At 33.8% G+C, this 22,746-nt stretch overlaps 2 protein-coding genes across 2 annotated transcripts; both read right to left on the bottom strand.

Moving 5' to 3' along the window:
* Positions 1-8,734: 8,734 nt before the first annotated feature.
* LOC108220065 (E3 ubiquitin-protein ligase WAV3) lies at positions 8,735-11,375 on the bottom strand. The gene is made up of 3 exons (XM_064094408.1): positions 10,736-11,375; positions 9,502-10,615; positions 8,735-9,413 (listed from the first exon to the last, which is right to left on the bottom strand). The coding sequence occupies exons 1-3, from the start codon at positions 11,183-11,185 to the stop codon at positions 8,875-8,877; spliced, it is 2,103 nt and encodes a 700-aa protein (XP_063950478.1). The 5' UTR covers positions 11,186-11,375; the 3' UTR covers positions 8,735-8,874.
* A 9,110-nt stretch (positions 11,376-20,485) lies between these two features.
* On the bottom strand, positions 20,486-22,164 carry LOC108220953 (transcription factor bHLH93). Its single transcript, XM_017394852.2, has 4 exons — positions 21,521-22,164; positions 21,238-21,405; positions 20,961-21,128; positions 20,486-20,744 (listed from the first exon to the last, which is right to left on the bottom strand). The coding sequence occupies exons 1-4, from the start codon at positions 22,070-22,072 to the stop codon at positions 20,658-20,660; spliced, it is 975 nt and encodes a 324-aa protein (XP_017250341.1). The 5' UTR covers positions 22,073-22,164; the 3' UTR covers positions 20,486-20,657.
* Between the last annotated feature and the right edge of the window lie 582 nt (positions 22,165-22,746).

The raw sequence follows: 22,746 nt of genomic DNA, 5'->3' as shown, positions 1-22,746 counted from the left end.
ATCTTCAACTGAGGTATATTTCGTTTTCTCCGCCTTCTGCTTCATTTGTGTTTCGTTGTTCTTGTGTTTGTTGTTTATTGTGTGTATAAATATGTTGTGCCCATGCATATTCCACTGTATGTATACATTGTTGTACGTGTATAGTTGTTTGTGCTGCTATTTCTTTAAGTAATGTATTGTTATGTGTAGTCTGGTATGTATGTTCTTGTTGAATGTTTGGGTTTGTTTTGTACTGTAGAATGGGTGATCATAAGGTTTGGACGTTTAATTGGAGGGATAGCAATATAGATATTAAGGTCGAAATAGATAAATGCACATTGTTGGACCTAATTGTGGAGTATGAAGATGAGGCTAAAAGAAGGGGTATTCACTTAGATTTTGGTTATCCAACCTTTGCGTATGCTTGGAATATGAGACACAAATGATTAGAGAATGATGCCCATCTGATGCAAATGTTCGAAAGATTTAAAGACAGTACTGAGATTATGATCTGGGTTGGGACAAAGATGCAACCCACTCCCCTGTACAAGCTGGTTATGAATCTGAGAAGGCGAAATGAGCATAAGAAGATTGTTGAGGTTGATGGTAATGCAGAAAATGAGGATGAGAATGACACTGAAGATGAATTTGACGTGTCTTTGAATGATCTTGAGGACACCCCAGTGAAACCATCCACAAGTAACCCAAAACAGAAGCCAAAGACTAAAACCAAACCTAAACCTATAGCTAAGCCAAAGACTAAAGCCAAACCCAAACCTAAGCCTAAGACTAAAACCACAATCACACCTAATATCCTACCCTCACCTCCTATCTCACTTAATACAGCCTTCAAAAATTTGAAGATTCGGAAGAGTCCCAGATTTTCCCCTTTACCAAACACAAACAATGACACTGCCTCTGCTAATGCCTCTGCCAATGCCTCTGTTAATGCCTATGATCAGTCTTTATTTGGTCGTAAAGTTCCAAGAACAACAGCCTTAAGAAAAGGACTTCCAGTGGAAAGTGGCAGTAGTGGTAAAACAGCTAAAAGAAAGGTGGATTTTCAGACTGCAAGCAAGGAAACTCTGCTGAAGACAACACTGCTGAGGAGGGTACTGCTCATGTTTACAAAGAGCACTCTGATTCAGATTCAGATGTTGTGGCTAAAGGAGCATGCCCTACAGATGAGCTAGAAGAGGTTGTCACTGTTCCAAAAATCAAAGAAAACTGGAAAGTGGGGAGTTGGCATGAATTTATTTCAGATGAGAATGATGATGATTATCACCAGAGATTGTATAGAAATGGTGAAATATATGAAGACAAGGAATTTGGAAAAATTGTGTTGAAGCCATGGATGATTTTTCTGGATAAAAATCACTACAAGAACACACTGAAAGACTACTGTATTCAGGAGGGATTTGCTATCACTGTCATTGCTGCTGACAGTATAAGGCACACAAGTGCTTGCCTTTCCAGTTCTTGTGAATGGAGAATTCATGCAAGCAGGTTGCCAGATGGCATGACTTGGGCAATCAAGAAAATTGAACCCAATATTCATACATGTAGGGGTTTGGAAACTTATAACCCTCTCTGCAATGTACATTGGGCAGCTGAGAAGGTCATGGAGGACATTAGAGCAAATCCAGACATTCCTGGTAAGGCTCTAAATGAACTTTTATTTCAGAGATTTGGTTTGAATATGAAGTCATCAACCCTATATGCAATGAAAAAGTATGCACTTGAAAAGCTTTTTGGAGGACATGATGAGTCCTACAGCCATCTGTCAGCATATACAAGGATGATTATTCAGACTAATCCAGATTCAAAGGCACATTACTCCACTGTTGAATCTGGGAGTATCCCTAGGGAATTACTTTTCAACAACATCTTCATCTCATTCTCTGCTATGTGGAAGGGATTTCTGCAAGGGTGTAGGCCTCTCATTGGAATTGATGGCACTCACCTAAAAGGCAATTATGGTGGAGTTCTGCTATCAGCAGTTGCTATGGATGGCAACAATGAAATATTCCCTCTAGCATATGCTGTAGTCAGTGTTGAGGACAAAGATAATTGGTCCTTCTTCTTGTGGAACCTGTACCACATAGTCAAGGACTCAAATAGGACTTACTGGACTATTATTTCAGATAGACAAAAGGTAACTTTTAAATTTGTAATTTGTAATGTGTCTTTTAATTTGTAATTTGTTTTGTCTTTTAATGTGTCTTTTTTTACTTTGTCACAAGGTATTGATCTGGCCTTGGAAAATGTTTGGCCAACTGCTAAAAGAAGGTACCGCTGTAGGCATTTAAGTAGGAACTACAAAAAGCAGTTCTCAGGCCCACTTATGTATATTCTATTCTGGAGGGCTTGCAATGCTACATCCCAATTTACTTTCAAAAAAGCTATGGAAAGACTCCAAAAAGCAGGGGGAGATGCAGTTATGACATGGTTTGCAAACTTAGGAGATGCATCCACTTGGAGCAAACATAAGTTTGATCCAAATGTCTGCAATGACTCAAACACAAGCAATTTTGTTGAGAGTTTTAACTCCACTTTAGTTGATAGATGCAGACCAGTGTTGACCTTGCTTGAAGGTACATTTATACTTGTTTTTTCATTCAGACTTGGTTTTCATTGCCTGCAAACATGTTCTAACTTTGTCTCTTTTTTTGTTTAGGGATTAGGAGAGTTTGCATGGTGAGAATGGCAACTAGACAGCAAGCTGCAAGTACTTGGCATGATGATGACCTCTGTCCAAAGATTTTGTCAAGATTTTGAAAGTTATAAGCAAGGAGACAATCAATTGCAAAGCTTACATGTCAAAACCTGGAGAATATGAGATCCATGAGGGTACATCTTAATTTCCTTTATCTTTGAACTCAAAAATTTGTTCTTGTGGTGCTTGGCAGTTGTCTGGAATACCATGTAGGCATGCCATTAGAGCAATGTTGCATGCTAAAATTGATCCCCACAAGGTAGTAAGCACATGGTATTCAGTGAAGACATATAAGCAGGCCTACAGTTTTGGCATCAATCCAATTCCTGACAGAGATCAGTGGCCATCATTTGAAGACATTCCTACTATCAAACCACCAACACTCAAAAGAGGTGTTGGCAGACCTTGCAGAAATAGAAAAAGAGAGGAAGGGGAAGATCAAAAAGGCAAGAGAGCCAAAACGGTAAAGTGCACTAAATGTGACTGTTATGGTCACAATTCAAGGACCTGCAGAGGAGGCCTTACTACTAAACAAAGGAAGGAAGAACAAGAAAAGGGTGAACCTGTGGTGATAAGAAATCCAAGAGTGAGAGACCAGTCCAATGCAGCAAAGGCAGCAAAGGAAGCATCTAAATCATCACAGGCTACTGAGATTAACATTTCTCAGCCTGCTTCATCTAATACTTAAGAACATTAATGCATTCTGTTTTTTGGTTGGTGTGTTTAGAAAGTTTATTATGATGTTGAGACATGAACTTCTGTTGCTTCTACTTGGATCATGTTGGAATTTTTAAATTAGTGTCTATGAATCTTTTTGGATCATTTTTACTGTTTTGTTGGCTGGTTTTTACATTTCTTATCATGTTTATACTGTTTTTATGGAAAAATTAACGTTTGGTCAACAGCTGTTGACGGGAGGTGTATAGCAAAGAAAGGTAGAATAGTATGAGTGTATCATTGAAAAGCCAAAAACTTTTTGTGTACCATTTGAAAAAATCAAAACTATAAGTATACCATTGAGAATTTCCCTAAACTATTTATTGTGTCATCGTAAAATGAAAATGGGCCAAAATGTTTGTTGCCCAAGTCACTTCGCGCGTTCCCCGACCTCAAACAGACTTGGGCTGGGATGCTCTGAGGCTTGGAAAGAAGCTTATAGTCATGTTCCTTGTGAATCTTTCTTTCTTTCTTTCCTTCTTTTTTCTTATGTTATTTTAAGCTTACCTAACGGGTACAGGGAGGGATTCTGTAGTTTCTGTAAAAAATCGTTCGAACACACGGTAATCATTCTCTAGGAAACAAGTTTCGCTTGCTAGTAAGCAGATGAAATACTTTTACAAACTTTCATCCATTTTTAATTATTTATTAAATTTGTCGCTTTTCGCAAAAAAATAAAAAAAAAACTGTTCGGCAAGTTGAAGTTAACTTCAACTTATGTGAAACAGAATGCAGTGGAGTTAGACATTAGAGCATTTAAATACGATGTCAGCTGGATTAATACAACAAATTGTTGAGTGATGAATTGTTATACGAACTGTGGGACTTGTATGTGTTTCCTTAAATAACCCAGCAATAAGTATATCATGTCTATCAATCTATCAATAGATTAAAAATTAAAATGTCTATAGTTAATATGCGAATAGTGGTTTTAATAAAACACACACGTATATATATAAATAAATTTATTAATTGTTACTAACACTAAAATTTCCACACTAATATAATAAAAACGGGTTAATTATCTAGTTGGTCACTGAAGTGGGCTTAATGTATCAAATTGGTCACTGAACTCAAAACGGTATCAAGATGGTCACTGAAGTGGCCATAAATATCAAACAAGTACCTTGAAATATAAGTTCAAGTAGTAAAAATATTATTTATAAAGTTTTACACATTATTTTTGAATGTTACCAAAACCAAGTAAAAGGTTATGATTTCTAATATTTATGATAATATATTTAGATTTTATTAAGTTTATTAATTATTTATTTTTAATTAAAACAAAGAAAATAACTATATAATAAAATATAAATAATAAATAAACTTGATAAAATATAAATATATTATTTTAAATACTAGAAGTCATAACCTTTTAGCTGGTTGTGGTAACATTTAAAAGTAATGTGTAAAACTTTATAAATAATATTTTTATTACCTGAACTCATATTTCAAGGTACTTGTTTAATATTTATGGTGACTTTAGTGACCATCTTGATACCGTTTTGAGTTCAGTGACCAACTTGATACATTAAACCCACTTCAGTGACCAACTTGATAATTAACCCTAATAAAAACACACTTTTTATTGTTTATGTATACTAATTTCAAACTTTTAAATTATGATGCTGTGCCCTATATGATAGGGGGATGTATGATAAAATTAATTATTTTTCCGTCTCATGTTTGTCCTTCAAAAGTGAGTTTTCTTCTTTTAAATTCGAAAATTTGTGAGAATTCTTTGAAATATATCATGATTTTAATAAAACAAAATACTCTAAGGGTGTTTGGTTCATGGTTGATGAGCCCGGTTAACGGGAATCGAAACATCAATCCCATGTATATGTGTTTGGATTAGTTATTTGATGGTATGGAATGGGAACCCAATCAGCAAGTCCAATTATGAGCTATAGCTCAAAAAATTTCAACTCCAATGATGTGCTAAACTTGGTGCTAAAATAGCATATTGCTATAGTTGGTGCTTTATTTAGCACAAACTATAGCAATAGCTATAATTGCCACCTCATCAAAAAGTAAAAAAGTGGGGGGAAATGAATGAAAAATAGATTTATATCTCTACCTATTCAAGTACATTGTAGAGTTGATAAAATTTGGCACAAGATATAGCACCAGCCATTAGAGATGTGATATTATTTTAGCACCAAAAATATATTATAGCAATAGATACACCTATTTTTAGCTCACCATTGGACTTGCTCTTAGGTGATTAAATCACACATTTCTCACCCATTGGGTTGGCATATCATTCTCCATTCCAATACCCTCCATTCCCGTTCCCGATTACCATTCCTAACCTTAATCCAAACGACCCCTCTGTTCATTTTTTTTTTTATCGAATTTCTTTTATTTCTTAACATTTTCTATTTCAAAGATTTCATTGATTCTTAATATTTTCTAATAAGTCTAGCCACACTCATTTTCTCTTCTTCTTTCTTTTTGGTTTTTCTGATCCGATCACAACAGTAAAAAACTAAAAATCCTATTGCAGGGAGGGAGTAACAATAGAAAATTTCGAATTGACACACAAGTAGGACTTGGATTATTAATTTTCAGAATCAATCAATTAAAAAGAAGTGGTCACATGTATCAAGTATTAACATCTGTGTCTGCCAGCCCGCGATCCATCAATATCTTAAATCTTACCGTCTTTGTTGTTTGTCAATTACTAAAACAGTGACAGTCAGATGTAAGATTTGAACAGCATGCAAACCAGCTCACATTCACTTCACCATTAGTACTTGATTTCCTACTCTGGGTTCTCGCACCTTTGATGTACAACTAGGTGATAGATACCGAAGCCAGCGAAGGAATACGAAGGTTATGATAACAGAGAATCGGGTCTTTGAAGCTGCTTGCGAAGGAAAATGATTTCAAATTTAGAGGGATGTATTGAATTCAAATTTTAAAACATTTTCTTTCATCCATAAAATCCGAGAGTGACTATGTGGCTGTTAATTAAAATTATTTGGAAAGTACATAGGAGCAGGATATAAGTCTTGTCAAATAATGAGAACCATTTTATTACTCCTTCCGTCCCTTCTATTTCTTTACACTTTTTTTTTGGTGTCTCATCCAATTCTTTACATTTCAAAACTAACCAAAAATAGTGGGAACCACTCACTCACTTTTCTTTCTCTTTTTCACTACTTTATTCATATTTCTTAACCTCCATACCCAACCTATTTGATAAGAAATGGAAGGGACGGAGGGAGTAATTATTAAGGAGTAAAATACAATCCATAATATGGCTCCTTCAAATTACTAACCACCTTGAACAATTTTTTTACAAAACTAACCACTCATTTTTTCATTTTGCAAAGATGACCAACCTAAATCACGAACCCTCCGGCGAACATAGCGAGGGAGCAAGGGCGAACACCATATTTTCCACCGCCCCATGCAAAGGCGAACAGTATGTAATTGTTCTGTGCTGTTCGCCACTTCCCTGGGCGAACACAGTGTGGTCAAAATGTGGAATGAGCATGTCTCTTTCTCTTGGTGTGGCTAGCGACCAGCCCTTGTGGGCTTCTGGGTGCGAGGTGTTAGGCTACTCTTGTTACCTTCTTTATAAATTATAAATTATAGAGTAGCGCTAGGTGCACATAATTAGTGTACAGAAAATTTGTACATAATGATGTGGCAGGTGAGGTGGTGGGTTTTAATTGGGGTGGTTGGTGTAAATGCAGGGGGCCATCCAATTAGAATCCACCACATGTCATTATGTACATGTTTTTGTACACAATTATGTGCACCAAGCATTTTCCTAAATTCTATACTCTACTGGTGTATGTACCACCTAATATACTGTCGTAAAAATTTCCGAATTGATTATTTTCCGTAATATTATTAATTGATTTGATTTTTGTAATCCTATTCAGTTTTATAAGTTTTTTATTTATTAAAATTAAAATATTATATCATTTTAAATATGAAACATTATAGAATTTATGATGTAAATATATATTTCTTAATAAATAACCAGTACAATAATAACTAAATATTAAATAATATTTTAATATTAAAATACACACGATACGATTTTCACTTTGATTAATTCTTCCGATTAATTCCTGATTTTTGATTAATCTATATCGGTAGATCAGCCGGCTAGGTCCGATAGATATCTTTTACATATAATTTTTAATTTCTTTTGTTATCGACTAAAAACTAAAAAGTGGTGATAACTTGATCCGATTTTTTTTCTAGAATATTCAAGATTTTTTTTTTTTGTATTAAAACACTAACGAATTTTATTCGTGTACTCCCTCCGGTCCATTATATAGGACGTTTGACTTTTTACACTTATCTTTAGGAATTTTGACCATATATTTAATATTGATATTCTAAAATTTTCTTTTTCTGAACAAAAATATTTATGTTATATTTTTATTCAGAAAAAAAATTACAAAAATATTAATATTTACAAATCAGGACATTTGTGATCAATAAAATAATCACGATTGAATTTTTGCGAAATAACACAATTTTTTACTAAATAAAATAAACGAAAGTGTTTGGATTTTAAAAACACTTCAAATCATGACATTTTTAATCAATAAAATAATATCAATTCAATATTTACGAAACAACACATTTAATTTATAGTGTTTTTAATTTTTTATAAATAAAATAATCATATTTTTCAATTTTTTTGAATTTTTTAAAATAAAATAAACGAATGAAATAAACGAAGTGTTGAATTTTAAAAACAAAGTATTTAACAAAAATAAACACTGCCCCTGCATGGGGCGTTCACAGTTAGGACAGTAAATGTGTTCGCCTTTTCTTCGGGCTTACAGAAGTTTTTTCCACCCAGTTTTGTTCGCCCGAGGGATGAAACAATTAGAGTGGTTAGTTTTGTGAATTGAAAATTTGGGTGGTTAGTTTTGTAAAGATTGTGTTCCGGATGATTATAAATTTGAAGGAGCCCCATAATATACTACCGACCAATCTCATTCAAATCAGAACAAAGTACAAGTATCTCAAAATCAAATCGTCCACTCTGCTGTGGGACAGAGATCATACCACAATCTTCCAAAATTAAATGCACACTATTCCAAATTTATAATTTAGAAGAGTACAAAAAAAAAAAAACTACACCTTCAACAAACCTTCTAACATTTTACATTATTTGTTGAAAAAAATGTTGTGAAAAAAAAAACTTAATGATATGAAATAAGAATTGATTATATAATTGCTTGAATAATTGAAGATTTAGCGGATTCAACAAACTATGAGATATAGGTTAATCAATATCACTGACTTTTGGAAAAATAGTTAATATCGTTAAGCAACCAACCGTACTCAAAAGCCAAGTACTAGTACTACTTTAGAAAAGGGATTATTACAGTCCGTAACTGTAAGTAATTAACTACACAATTCACTTATGGTTAACTAGAAAAGTAATAAAGCTAGTGATTGAAGTGAGAGTACAAAGTTGCTCAAAACCTTGCATTTTCGAAACCATGCAAATCGCTCACTCTCTTAGTAGACTTCTTCGCACAAGACACCTTAGGTAGCCGATCCTCCTTCTCCTCCCCCATCCTTTGTCGCCGTTGCATCACCTCCTCCTCGACCTCCTTCCGCCACCTTATTTCCGATAATTCCGCTTCCAATTTCGGAACATACTCCTCCCCTAGACAACCCGATTGCACCAGCAGCTCCCGGCTCGAAGCCAGGAGCTGCACGGCGCTAGACATTTCGTTTAGCTCAATTAAACGCCGAGACTCGGCAATTGCTCTCGTAGTAATGAAAAAATTCCTTAGCCTTTGGATCTTAGGAATTGAGGATCTAAATGCTTGTGGCTTTGGCACAAGGAGAGGCTGATCTGTACCATGTATTATCTCCTGTGTCGCTGGGTCCTTGTAAGAACAACAAACGGATAGCACGTGGTGGCCCTCGTTGCTTGTAATCGGGACCCGCAGTTCTAACAGCAGCTCCCTCTCTTCCTCCGCGTACAAATCTCCGATCCGGATCAAACCTGTACGATAAATTCAATTCACTAACCGCTAACTAAAATTTAATCAAATAAGCATTCTAAAATTGAATTAATTAGGCTTTTTAAGTACCTGAGGTAAAGACTGATGGACGATTGCAAGGATAAACAGCGCAAATTTCAGCTGGATCAGAACCCGACGCGAAACCGACTCGAACACGCAAATCTTGTACAACGACACTCAATAATCCTCCGACGCATTTAGCAAATGCGTCCTCGGCTGGCTCGTGACTGTAGCCAGCCGAGTGAACGGGAATCTCGACGTGAGCAAACCGCGTCGAGGACCCGTGATTCGCAACAGGGCGATTATTAGAATTATTATCTTGTCGCGGTTGGTCATCCTGACCATCAGATAATAACATGACACTAGCCACCGGATTTCTCTCGCGCCGATCTTCGAGTATTTTAGTGGCTTGGCGTAACGCATCACCAGCGCAGCTTCCGCTGTGCAAATCTAATCGGTCTATGACTCGCCGAGCTGATCGTTGACCTTGTGATGTCATTCCTTTAAGCGGCATGAGCCGCTTAGCCGTGGCTGAGAAAGCTATGATTGAGAGCCGATCAGCCGAGCCGAGTGAAGACACGACTAAATGCATGGCGCGTTTCATCATGTCTAGCTTCGTGCGCGTCATGCTACCTCCGATATCAAGCACCGAGACCAAATCGATTGGCGCACGCCTCGCCTGCGCAACACCGTTAACACGAGGCGGAGGCGCTTTGATTTTCAAAACGACGACGTATGTCTCGTGTGTGTGACATGTAGAAATAACAGCAACTTCGGGGAGCAATCTCGTTTCGACTTTCGCATTGTTGATTGAAATAGACGAGGACACTGGATTTACGAAAAAGCCCTTGAACTCTTCGATTTCATCGTCGTTTTCTAGAATTTCTGGGATGGAATTGATGGATGATACGGTGGAAATAAGCGGCTCATCGTCGTTGTAAGTTGGTGTTTTGAAGATCAGGTTGTTATTTTTTTCTACCTGCGGAGGCTGTTGTGGTTGATGTATCGAAAGTAATGGAATTGCGTCTTTCCAGGCTGCGTTACATACAGGGCAAAACAGGGAGTTTTGGTTCCTCAGGTGGTTTGATATGCACGGAAAGTGAAAAGAATGGGAGCACTCTGATGTGAAAATCGCCGTTTTTTGTCCACTTTTCACACTCTGCATACACACTCCACAATTATTCTGCAATCACAAAAAAAAAAATGTACATTTAATTAGCATAAACAGTTATCAGTGACGGAACCAACTTCAAAACAGGTATCAATGACGGAACCAGAATTTCAAAAGACGGGATACACTCACCCGAGATAGACGGAGGGAGTTCTTGAAGATGGAGAAAGGGGATCTAGGAGAGGAAGGGTTGGAAGAACCATGATTAGCTGACGGTATTTTCAAAGATTTAGAAGTCGGCGTGTTGGGCATGGTTTTGCACCGTAGTTTCGGGGTGGTGTCTTTCTTAACCGGCGTAGCCGCCGTGGAGGACGTGAATGACGATGATCTCGTGGTGGTCTTGACACGGAGCCGCGGCGTAGAAGGGTTACTACTACTGCCAAGTCCACCGGAGAAAATAGCTCCTAGCTTAGAAAAGCTTCTTGGGGTTGGTGCAGGACTAATAGAATCATCTGGGCCATGAACAACATGATAATGAGTCTTGTTATTGTTATTATCTAGTGATGATGATGATGATGAGGTTGTGGCTTGGGGATCTCTTGGGATTGTTGTGCAAAAAGCTCTTCTCCAACCAGTTCCCATTTCTAATGCAAAAGGCAAGAAATGAAATGATTGCAGGTTTGTTTACTAGTTTTGCTAATCAAGTAGCTGTGTATTTATATTAAGATGGGTGATTAAGATATGGGATTAAGAAATGTTAATTGGCTGGTTCAATTATGGGATGGGATCTGGATGAAGAGCAAGTGAGAATGTGATGGATAGATAAATGGAAATGGCACAGAAGATGAGAAAATAAGGTTAAATAACAAGAGAATCAAATGAAAGATCAGGGATTCAGAGATGAGGGATGGGACAAATATTGCTACTGTAGCAAGTAATGTGCAGTTGAAGAAAGAGAGGATTTGAATACTGTGGTGAAAAATTAAGGGTCATGAGTTTAAAATAAGTGCTTATTGATTAAAATAAATAAGTGGAGTAGAAGTTAGAAGCAAGATAAAACTTATAAGTGATTAAAATGTTTGGGAAATAAGTAGAAGTCCTGTAACAAAAGCTAGTATTTCTAGCTTTTTATATGTGCTTCTTGACTTTTTACACGAACGGTATGAATAAATATTTCTAACTTATAAACTAGAAAAGTCCGGTTTAAAATGGGTTGCCAAACACCCACTAAATAAATTTAGAGCTCATTAATTGTGCCATTCTCTCAAGTCATATTGTGCTTCTCTTTCTATATCTCTCTGATACTATTCATAAATATTTCTGCCGGAAGATGTACCAAGGAGATTCGTTTGCTTCCAACTATCTCTTTCATATTCATGCACACACATACTCAGACGGGTGAAATGAAATGCGATATCGGTTAAATATTAAAAATTATTGAAAAAATTAGATGAATCTCGAATTTTAATGAAACATGATTTTACTAGTGTGTACATGTATACATGTCAATAATTAATGTTTTTAATTATGTAAAAACTTTTTAGTAATGAAGATTTTTGTGAATGTAGGAGGTCATCATTATTAATGAAAATAAACCTGATAAGATTTAACCATCTAAAAAAAATGATTGTTAGTGAATATATAGCGAAAAATCTGATAAATATTGCAAATATTACTGATGGTGTTCGTAATAAATCATGGTTGGGTGGCTAACTAGACCAAATTAATGTGTTATTTGGTGTGTACATAAATACTATTTTGGTTGAGGATCAGTAAATTTCCTTACCTGGCACTCGTTTGATTCTAGGTACTTGCAAACTGTATAATACAGTACTGAGTATCAGAGTATTCTATCACCTCCCCTCTCCGTGACTTCTTTCATGCATTGACAACCAATTTATATTATTTTATCGCGCATGGTCTCTAAAATAATTTTATCTTGAAACTAGACCCCTTATATTTTCTTCAACAAATAAAAAACAATTTTTGCGGTGTGATTTTGTTATGAGAATCATGAACTGCATCAAATTGATGTTACACGGTAGTTTAATCACACTATTGTCGCACTAATCATTTACGTAATTAAATACAGTAAAATTATCGGATCACATTGTATTAATGATACTAAGGTTTAGCTGTATAGGATATGTCATATGTTAGTAGGGAAGAAATGGGAGCAAATGCACAACTACCTCATGATAAATTCCATACAGGAGTGTCACTCGTTTGGAGACCAGTGATCGTCTCGATCAGAGCTCACCATGTCCCGTTTTATACGCTCTTCTGTATAGTATCCGATTTATCCTTATAATAATAACACCATCAGTTCTTTCTTATAATTATGTTATTTTTGCTTTTAGTTAAGGGAGATAATTTCTGACAAGTGATTGTTATTTCGTTGTTGTTCCGTCCATCCCAATCAATTATAGATATTGACTTGGAATACAGAAATCAGGAAAATGCGTGAAAATGAGTCAAGCAAGATGAAACGTAGGTAAAATTGTGAAATTAATTTATATTTAATAAACAATATTGAGATACTGGAGAAAAATAGTGTATGTGAAAGTGTTTTATAATATTATAAAATAAAGATAGTTAAAAAAAGTAGTGAATGCAACGGTTTTTAATACAAATACAAATACATTTTCACTATAAAATAGCCTATATAATTAATTATAACAATTGATTGTGAACGCTATAATTAAATATTAGTATCTGTCAAGACAGGTAAATAATGCAAGCGCAGACCTTAAATAATGAAGTGCAGTGATAGTACCATACTACAAGTAGTAGTTGTAATAGATACTGTAGAGGTCAGTGCAGGATAACTGGGACTATATGGAGTAGGATGGTACATGGTAGCTAGGCTTCCAGTAAAGAAACAGATACGTGAAAATTGAGAGTAAAGTCTGAGCTTTGTGTTTCCGCCTCTGATAATGCAATTGATTACTTGCACCACATTTATTTCGGTCATTTTTATACAGACGTTAATTAATTCACGCGTATCTCCGACTAATTTGAAATGATCATGTTCACATGTAATTGATTAAAGTGTTTGGGAAAACAGTAGAAGTTCTGAAACAAAAACTAGCATTCCTAACTTTTTATAAGTGTTTCTTGATTTTTTACATAAACAATACGAATAAGTGTTTTTAAATTATAAACCCAAAAATCGAGTTTTTAAGTGGTAAACAAACCCTCTCTAAACCTTCTCGGCCATAGTATACATAGCTTAAACCAAGCTTCAAGATGAAGGATCGTCTAAGTAAATAAAGAATATGTAGTGTGAAAGCGTGAATAAGTGTTCGTGTGTGTATGTTAATGCTCTGTACTTTGACTATGGTTTTCGAAGTGAGGAGTATAATTTTTTTATGCAAGCTTTGTTATTTAATGGATAGAGTCAAACTTTCGGGCATAAAACGAGATTTGGCTTCTTTTTTTCTGATTCTATCGGTTAAATGTGAGAGAATATAATTACACGCTTGTAAAAATTGAAAATAAGACTAATCAGTTGACCTATTTCATATCGATCGAATTTATGAGAGATTTCTTCAGTATATAAACGAAAAATTTATTACAATATTTTTCAAAATTAATCAATACATTTTAATAAATTTTGAATTTTTAGAACAGTGATGATTCATAGTTAATCAAATACGTAATATCATTATTAGTACTTAGTAAGAGAAAGGATGCTAAAATTTACACGACAAGCACTCATGAAAGTCACGTACTTAAACCTAATCCCTCTTTAACATAAATCAATTAGTACAATAACTACCTTTTACTAGAACTATTCAACGTGTAGCCTAACTAGTGCAGTGAAAGTCTTGCAGTTAGGTTTAACCTACCCCTTTCACATCCTGATCAATGAATGATCACTTTTTCTTTACCGTAAGACGATAAACATGACTCTTTTTTCTTTGATTAGCTAGTATGATAAGAATGTTTAAGATAATCTTGATGAATTGTTGATTTGATTATATGTTAATGTTGATTGAGATAGTAATGGGGAAGGTACAAATCCATTGCATGATTTAAGAATGGGAGGAAATGAAATTTGATAAGCTTATTTTCTTCTTCTTGTTGGTAAAAAGCAAAGTGATTATACAGTGGTTATTTCTTTTTTTAAAATTTTTTGGTTAAGTTTAACTGAAAGCAATAAAGTAAAATTTTAAGGGAAATATTCTGGTGACGTTAAAAAACGTTTCTAAAGCTGAATCGATAAATAATTTAATTTGAACCATAAATACAAATAAACATATTTCAAATAATATACACTAAATTTAATTACACATTCGCCCCTTTGTAGGGCTGGGTAAACAAAATGACCCTGCTAAAGAATTGGACAGTTTTAAATTGTGTACATTGAATGTAACACACCATGTGACGTGTCCACGTTAGAGTTCAAGTCATCGTCCTTTGACTTGGTCAATATATATCCCATTTTCTTCCGCATAATGCTAAAAATGTTCTACTAACATCTAATCTGTAGCTTACTTTACATAAATAGATACAAGTCCATGCTCCTTATTTCTTTTATATTACGGTCATGTTTAGAACTTCAAATAAATGTGAATTAGAACTTAAAAGTAATTTAAAATATTAATTAAAATATTTTGAAAAGAAGTAGAATTCATGAAATAAAAACTACTATTCTCAACTTGTTATGAGCACTTCTTGGCTTTGTAACAAAATCTATAAATCACCCCAAGTCAAATGAACATATTAGACTGTGTATTTATATAATTTAATAGATAAGAAATAAGCTCATGCAGATAGACTCGGAAATTTAATTAGTAAATTTTTAATAATTAAAAAAACTCAAATAAATGATACAAAATTCAAATTTCTTTTTTTTTTTTTAAAAAAAAATCTCCAAAAATTATATTTGATAATCACCGATTCCTAGTTACTTGTTTGCATAATTATATTTGCATAATCGATAATTAACTTTTTATTCCCATCGTTTGACAAATATGAAACTGCAAGTTGAACTTGGGCTTCACAAGTAGCATTAATTAGTTGTCCTATCACATGGTTATGGTTATGATAAAATACAATAACACCCGAGAAATCATAAATTTATGAAATATAAGATTAATATATAATATGCTTTGGAACTAAACACTAATTAAGAATTTGATTAATGGGTCACGTGGTTGTGAATCATAAGATGCCGCCCACAATCAGAGAGAGCATGTTACGAACCGATAACTGTTGAGAATCTCTTAACCACCCTCTCTTTATTAATTCCACTACTATAATAATAAATTAATTTAAACCAAATGAAATCATTGTAAGTACATAAAAATTCATATTTTAAGTTTTGTGTAAGACTATGCATGTTCATGCAAGTGCATTAATTGCAAGCTATCATAACCATTAATTTATTGAATCCTATTATAAGTCATTGACTTGCAAAAGCTAAAAGTACTTTAGCCTAATATTTTCAGGAACTTTTGTATAATATACGTCCTTTTTGTGTATTATAGCATCAATAAATCTCATAACAATAATGTGATGACATTCTGGTCTGCGATCTGTAAAGTGCTAAAGAAATTCATTATAATTATAGTTACATCAGTATCAAAATATCTCAATAAAAAGGCTCCTTTTTTAAATATTTATATATATATTTAAAAATATTTAAAAACTATTATATAAGCAATAAAATTGTATTTACATTTATATGTATTGTAACTACGCCGTTAATTGAATAATTATTTATATGTATGTAATATTCTCGAAAATAGAATAGTTATAATACGATAGAAAAAGTTGTCTTTAATTTTATTTTTTAAACTAAGTTGTCTTGAAATTATAAGTGGATAATTAATTTGAATTGTCATTTAATAAAATAAAATATTTATTTAAACATGGGAAATAGTTATTTAATACATTTACCTTTAATTTGTTCAGTTTTGCTATTCCACTTATTTGAAATGATCAAATTTGTGCGCTTTTGATTCTATATCTTTGGTAATGCAAACGAACAAAACGTGTTTTAACTTTTAAGACGGGAGTATAGTTTGTTTTGCAACAATTTTTTATATTACTTATTAGTGCTTGATTTATGCTAAACAAAATTTGGGCCGCAAGTGTTGGAATTTTGGGCTAACATTTTCCCTCAAACTCCCTCCAACCCCATGACCACCATCATGGCGGCTGCCACCACGGGGAGCCTCTTCGTATAACACGTATCAAGCTTCTGCGGCCAACTAACACTCTTCTCCTGGGCCATACCTACAGACTCATCACTGCTCAAGGTATACATGATTTCGGTTTGTTTTATAATTGTTTAGAGTATGTTTTCTTCACTGATTTGTGTTTTCAACCGAATCAAATATCCGGATATCGAGCTTCTCACCGACATCTGCAAGGACATCTTTAAAGGACTGATCATATTTGAAAACGACTCATTTTGTGTAAATATACTCCATAAAATTAAGGTGTACTTTTTTCTAATTTACAATCATACTTATTTTACGTGATCTATTGATAATTTAGATAGATATGCATCAAATCTTACTATTATTATTCATAAAATATATCCTTTGTATTTTGATATTTGCTTGCGTAAAATTGAATTCTATGCAACCACGATCAGATATAAAATTTTTTGACACAACCAAATATAGGTTTTTGATTTAGTGTTAACATGTTGTTTTTACGTGATTTTACATATCGGGTAGACGGTGGTGGTCTAACGGTGGTTCGCGGTAGTGGCTTGCGGTTGTAATATTGTTGACTAAAATTTTGATATAATTTATGATTTCAGTTTTGTAGAATTGTATTTAATTTTCAGTTTTAATTATCTGCATTTAATTTTAATTATTATGATTGATATATGGGGTAATTGTATCATGTAATATTTCCTTAAACAGTGATTGACTCTTTTTCATTTTTTTACTTTTGATATTAACCTTTTTAGTAATCATTATAATAACCTTTTTAATAATTGTTGTATTAAATTTATTGATTGATGTTATACTTAGAGCATCTCCAACGGTGTTGGCTATAATCGTTGGCTAAATTGGACCTGTAAGACGTTATGTAAAATTTGCTGCACCTGTAACACATTTTGCTTCAATGGTATTGGTTATACTGGTTGGCTATAATTTAAAAATAATATGTTATTAATATTTTAGATTGTTAAAATAGAATATATCAGTTTAATACAATAATAAATGATGTGCAATCTTCCTACAGATTTCTTACAGACCTGCAGAGGTTCGACAAATATAGCCATCCATAGGAGGTTGGCTAAAATTATAGACAACAGATTAGTGTGGTTGGAGTGCTATTTTTTCAGGACGTTGGCTATATTTTTTAATTTTGGAATGCCAACTCATTTTTTAGCCAAGGGTTTTGTATGGTTGGAGATGCTCTTAGACTCTAAGCACTTCATATAAATTTTTTAATTTCCTTAATTAGAATTTCTTTTATCTCATTCAAGTTGATTCTTTTGTATAAATGGAAATTATTTGGATTTTTTGAAATGTCTTGCTTCACATTTAAATCGGTTAGTGTGTTAACCATGCCTTTATTGATGGTTAATTATGTACCATTTATGGGTGACCATGATTGATGGCGTATTTTTGGCCTGTAAGAGGCAATTATGTGCCACTTTGTCGGCTGCAATTATGTGCTACTTTGTTGGCTTGTTAATAATTGTTATGTTATATCTTCAGTATATTTTCTTATTCATTAGTGTCTCACCAAAGATCCACCTTTGGTTGAGACTTTATTTAATTTCCTTTTCACTACTTGAATGATATACACATGATGTTAATAATTATTAATTATTGGACATATTATCCTTTATTTTTTAATAATATATGTAATCAGTTATATATGGCCTTATATTCTCCTTATTTCCTTTGTTTATATTTTCAGGATGCTTGGAAGAAGACGGGTTTTTTTTCGGACATTAAAGTTTTATTATCTAAATTTCCCCGATCATCTTATACGATGATTAGATGATAAACTTTCTTGAATGAAAGAATTATCACGGGGAATTGCCGCTTCATATTCGTTGAGATTCATTCTCATTTTCAAAAAATAAAAAAAAATAAAAAAAAGATAAACTCGTGGACGCAGCTTATGAAATCAAACTTTAGCTTGGGCCTTGGTGGAGTAAACTAGGCCATCTAAATGGGCCAGTTTGTGCTTTATTGTTGTAGATTTCAGTTGAACGGACACGTTTGCAATCACGCAAATAGGAACAGCCCAATTACGGAAGTGGAAAATTCATTCTTTGATGGTATGATACAATTCTTTCTGTTTGATAAATATATGAAATGTGTATAAATAATTAATTAATTTATATTATCAAAATTTTATTATTTTTAATAAATTTTGAATGTAAGCAATTAAAAGGTACACCAAAATATAGAGATATAAAGAAATAGTTGAGACGGAAAATTACGAACATGTTTGTTGCTTTTTCCAAAATAAAAAATTTGTTTGATTTAAAGAAAAAAAATTTTAAAATTTATATGATCAAAATATCTAAAATTAAGTTTAAGTGCGTATAGTCGACCAAATTGAATACAGCACATCAATAAAGAACTGGAAATTGATAGTTGCAAACTTTTGAAAAATGATCGAGAGGTTCTTTTTTTGACAAAATGCAAATTCATTCCATTAAATTAAAAACAAGTCTAGTCGGGACAACTCCCCAACTAACAATGCAATCAGGTTGATAAACAATAAAACGAGCTAAACAAATAGCCGCATTGTTTCCAGACTGCTTAACAAACTGAATCCAAGGATTCTTGAAATTGAAAATGAATACAAAGGCTTCTCGAGTAATCCAGCCTACATCAATCCCGAAAATGGTAGCTTCACAATTGACCTTCACAATAGTTCCATGGCTGTTGCGGTGTTCAGACGACTCAGTTGTAAAAACTAAGCAATGAGGAACAAGGGTCCTCGAATAATGAACAACTATAATTTGTGAAAGGTGAGCACATGCGATCGCCACCGTTCCAAGCATACCCCAGCTATCTACATGCCGGAAGCCAGCTATAAACATGCCGAAAGTATTAATGATGCGATAAGCCAGATCTCCCAAAACTCCATCACAATCATTCTCATTGATAACACAGAACGACATATCAACGCAGAATCGCCCAAGAATGGGGTACTAAATCAACACACGCCAAAAGGCGAGACGGGAAAACACAATCGGATCTTTGATTTCAAAAGATCTGATTTATTCAGAAAACAATCAAGCCCAAACTCAAATCCGAAATAGATCCGAGAATAAAACTCGATTGGAATCTTCGAGGTTTAAGCAACACTCGATTTTATTGAAAAACAAAAAACTAGTAAATAGTGGAGAAGATGGGAGAGCGAAAATGATTTGGTGGATGAAGAGGATGAAGGTGAAGAATGGAGAAGTGACGGCTAGTTTTGGGAGTCGACTCTCAAAACCCTAATTTGAGAGAGAATAGTAGAGATAAGAAAATTTCAAAGCGTTCTTGATCGAGAGGTTCTTAAGATACGGCTCAAAACCAATTTATTCGTATAATAGGTTTACGAGAAAACAGAGACACGAAATTTATTCGTAAATATTAAATATGATTCCACCTGTTTTTTGCTTTTTGATTGTCTTATCTAATTATTGTTAAAAATAGAATAATAATTAACATTTATATACATCATGGGAGATACGGCAGTTGATATTCGTTATTTTTTAAGAGTGATCGACACTTTTTTACATATCCGATAACTCCGATAACACGAGACAACAAACTGAAGACTAAAATTTTGAAATATTTACCTCAGCCAATTTTATTCATATAATAGACTTACATGAAACAACACAAATAAACGAGTGAACTTAAATCTCGCCATCCACTTCTTTCTCAGCCGAGTGGTGAACCAAAATCATAAAAATGGACTTTGATAGAACAGACCACACACGTATTCCTCTTGAATTTTAAATTACCAGTCGCATAAATAATTTAAGCATATAAATAATTTGAATAACAAATAAATTTAAGCAGCCTGTTACTTGTACTACTCCAAATAAGACAAAAATCACATCATAATGAAGATCCAGTATGCACCACAAGCCTTCACTTTCGAGGACAAAGAAACCCCTCTACAAACACCTTCCTCCATACCCTGCATTTCTAAATAATGCTTGCTTCATGTCTTCTGGACTTATATCTCCTCTCTGATCCATCTCCTGTAATATACAATTATAGATTATTTAAATAATAATCGATAAAATAACATCCTCGCTATTTTTTTTGACCTCAACATAATGTAGATAGTATATTTTTACTCTGAATAAAGTAATTTTGACGTTCTATATCCAAGTGAATATTATTTTTGATAACAAGAGGTTGATGGTTAAAAAACGTATTTCCGGAGAAAAGTGGAAGCATGGATGGAATTATACCTCTGAACAAGAAGCTTGCATTCCGAAGTCATTAAAGCAGCTAATGACACAATGCTGAATATCAAGGCCTAATGCTTCTAATGTTGTCACAGTTGATAATAGTAAACCAGGCTTGGCAGCACAACATATTTCTATTCGGGTATCCACATTTCGCCTTTCCACATCAAACTGCTCTCACCAAAGACACAAATATTAGAACATACAGTACTATCTTAATGGAGTTAATTAATAAGAGAATTATAATGTCTTAATTAAAACATATCATAATGAAGTCTACCTTTGGTGAATTTCTTACAAGAACTTCATTAGGCTTCACATTTTTTAAAATAGATGCCGAGGTTAGCTCATGCTGGTTTGGATTCATTTCTTCTTGCAAATTCTTGATTCTCTGCAGAAGCTCATTCATGTAATCTATGGTGTCTCCGAGTATTGATGTCCTGTCCATCTTTTACAGCATTTATTCATGTTAATAAAACAACAAAAATTATTAGAAAGTTTTACAACATTGACTAATAAACGAGAAAGTCATGCAACTGAATAAATGTTGTAAAATGTACTACCTTGGTGATCTTAGGAACAACAGATCTAAGCATGGAAAGCCTGTCATTGAGACGTTTTCTTCGTCTTCTCTCAGCCATCAGATTTTTGGATTGCTCTCCGTTGAGTCTCTTGCCTTTAGTCTTCTTCTCAGAGCAAACTCCTTGGTTGAAAACCGGCAACTCAGGGGATTGAGTTAGCTCTACTTTACAAGAATTAGCAACAGCTCGCGACGAGTACTCTTCTTCTAGAGGAACATATGAGGGTGTATTAAACGACGAAGAATCATAGGTGAGTTGTGGGACTGATGTCGCGATTTCATTTCCAAAAGACACATTGAATGTGGAGGAGACATTAAGGCTTTGCTGATCGAATGGGAAACTCGAAAACTCTTCAAAACAAAAGGGTTGTGTGGTATCAAGAAAAGGATTTTCGAGAAAATGATCAAAATTACTACAAGCAGCAATGTTATTGTAGAAATCGTTCATTTCTAATGGAAAATTGGTAGCAAAATCCCAGGGGTCAGTTCTGAGAGACAAGAGTTCCTCCAACAAATCATGACCACTATACTCCATATCTTTTCTCTAGTTGGAAGGGCTCTTGGAGGGACTTGATAATGTGAAGCTTGTAGCAAATTGGTTATTATATATATAGTGACCAGAACAAACTTAAAACTAATGTACAAGTAGAGGCTGTGCATATTAAATATATTACTACAAAGACTAAACGAAATTCCTAATTATAAAATTTGTTGTTGTCTGGAGAGGATTAGACATCATTGAAAATTTGTTATGAGATGCTCTTCAAGAGGAAAAACACAATCTGCTGGTGGGTTATTAATTCAAGTGTGCATAGTTTTGTGGTGTTTGTGTTTTTGTAATTCACACAAAATTGAAAACAAATATATTTGCGTTTGTTTCATATTTCAGAAAAGATGATGTTACACATGTCATGCAATGTGGTTTGTGAACCCATAAATCTTTGCATGAATGGATTTAAGTTTATAAGTAAAAAAATATATATTGATCTGTCAAAAATAATAAATATGGGAGCTCCACTGCCATCTGAAATGAAGAAAGGTTGACGAAGACGTGAAGTGACATTAATCAAAGGTATAAATCAATGAACACTTTATCACTTTTGAGTTTTAAACATTCCAGCTTTTCATGATCATAATTCATACATGTTCAATCCTGAATCATTTTGCAATATTATTAATATTCACATTCATGTGTAGGCTGCAGCATTC

This window comes from Daucus carota, chromosome 5, assembly GCF_001625215.2.
Source record: "Daucus carota subsp. sativus chromosome 5, DH1 v3.0, whole genome shotgun sequence".
NCBI classification, from domain to species: Eukaryota; Viridiplantae; Streptophyta; class Magnoliopsida; order Apiales; family Apiaceae; genus Daucus; species Daucus carota.
The sequence above is the reverse complement of the archived record's forward strand: the minus strand, read 5'-3'. Positions and strand labels throughout refer to the sequence as shown.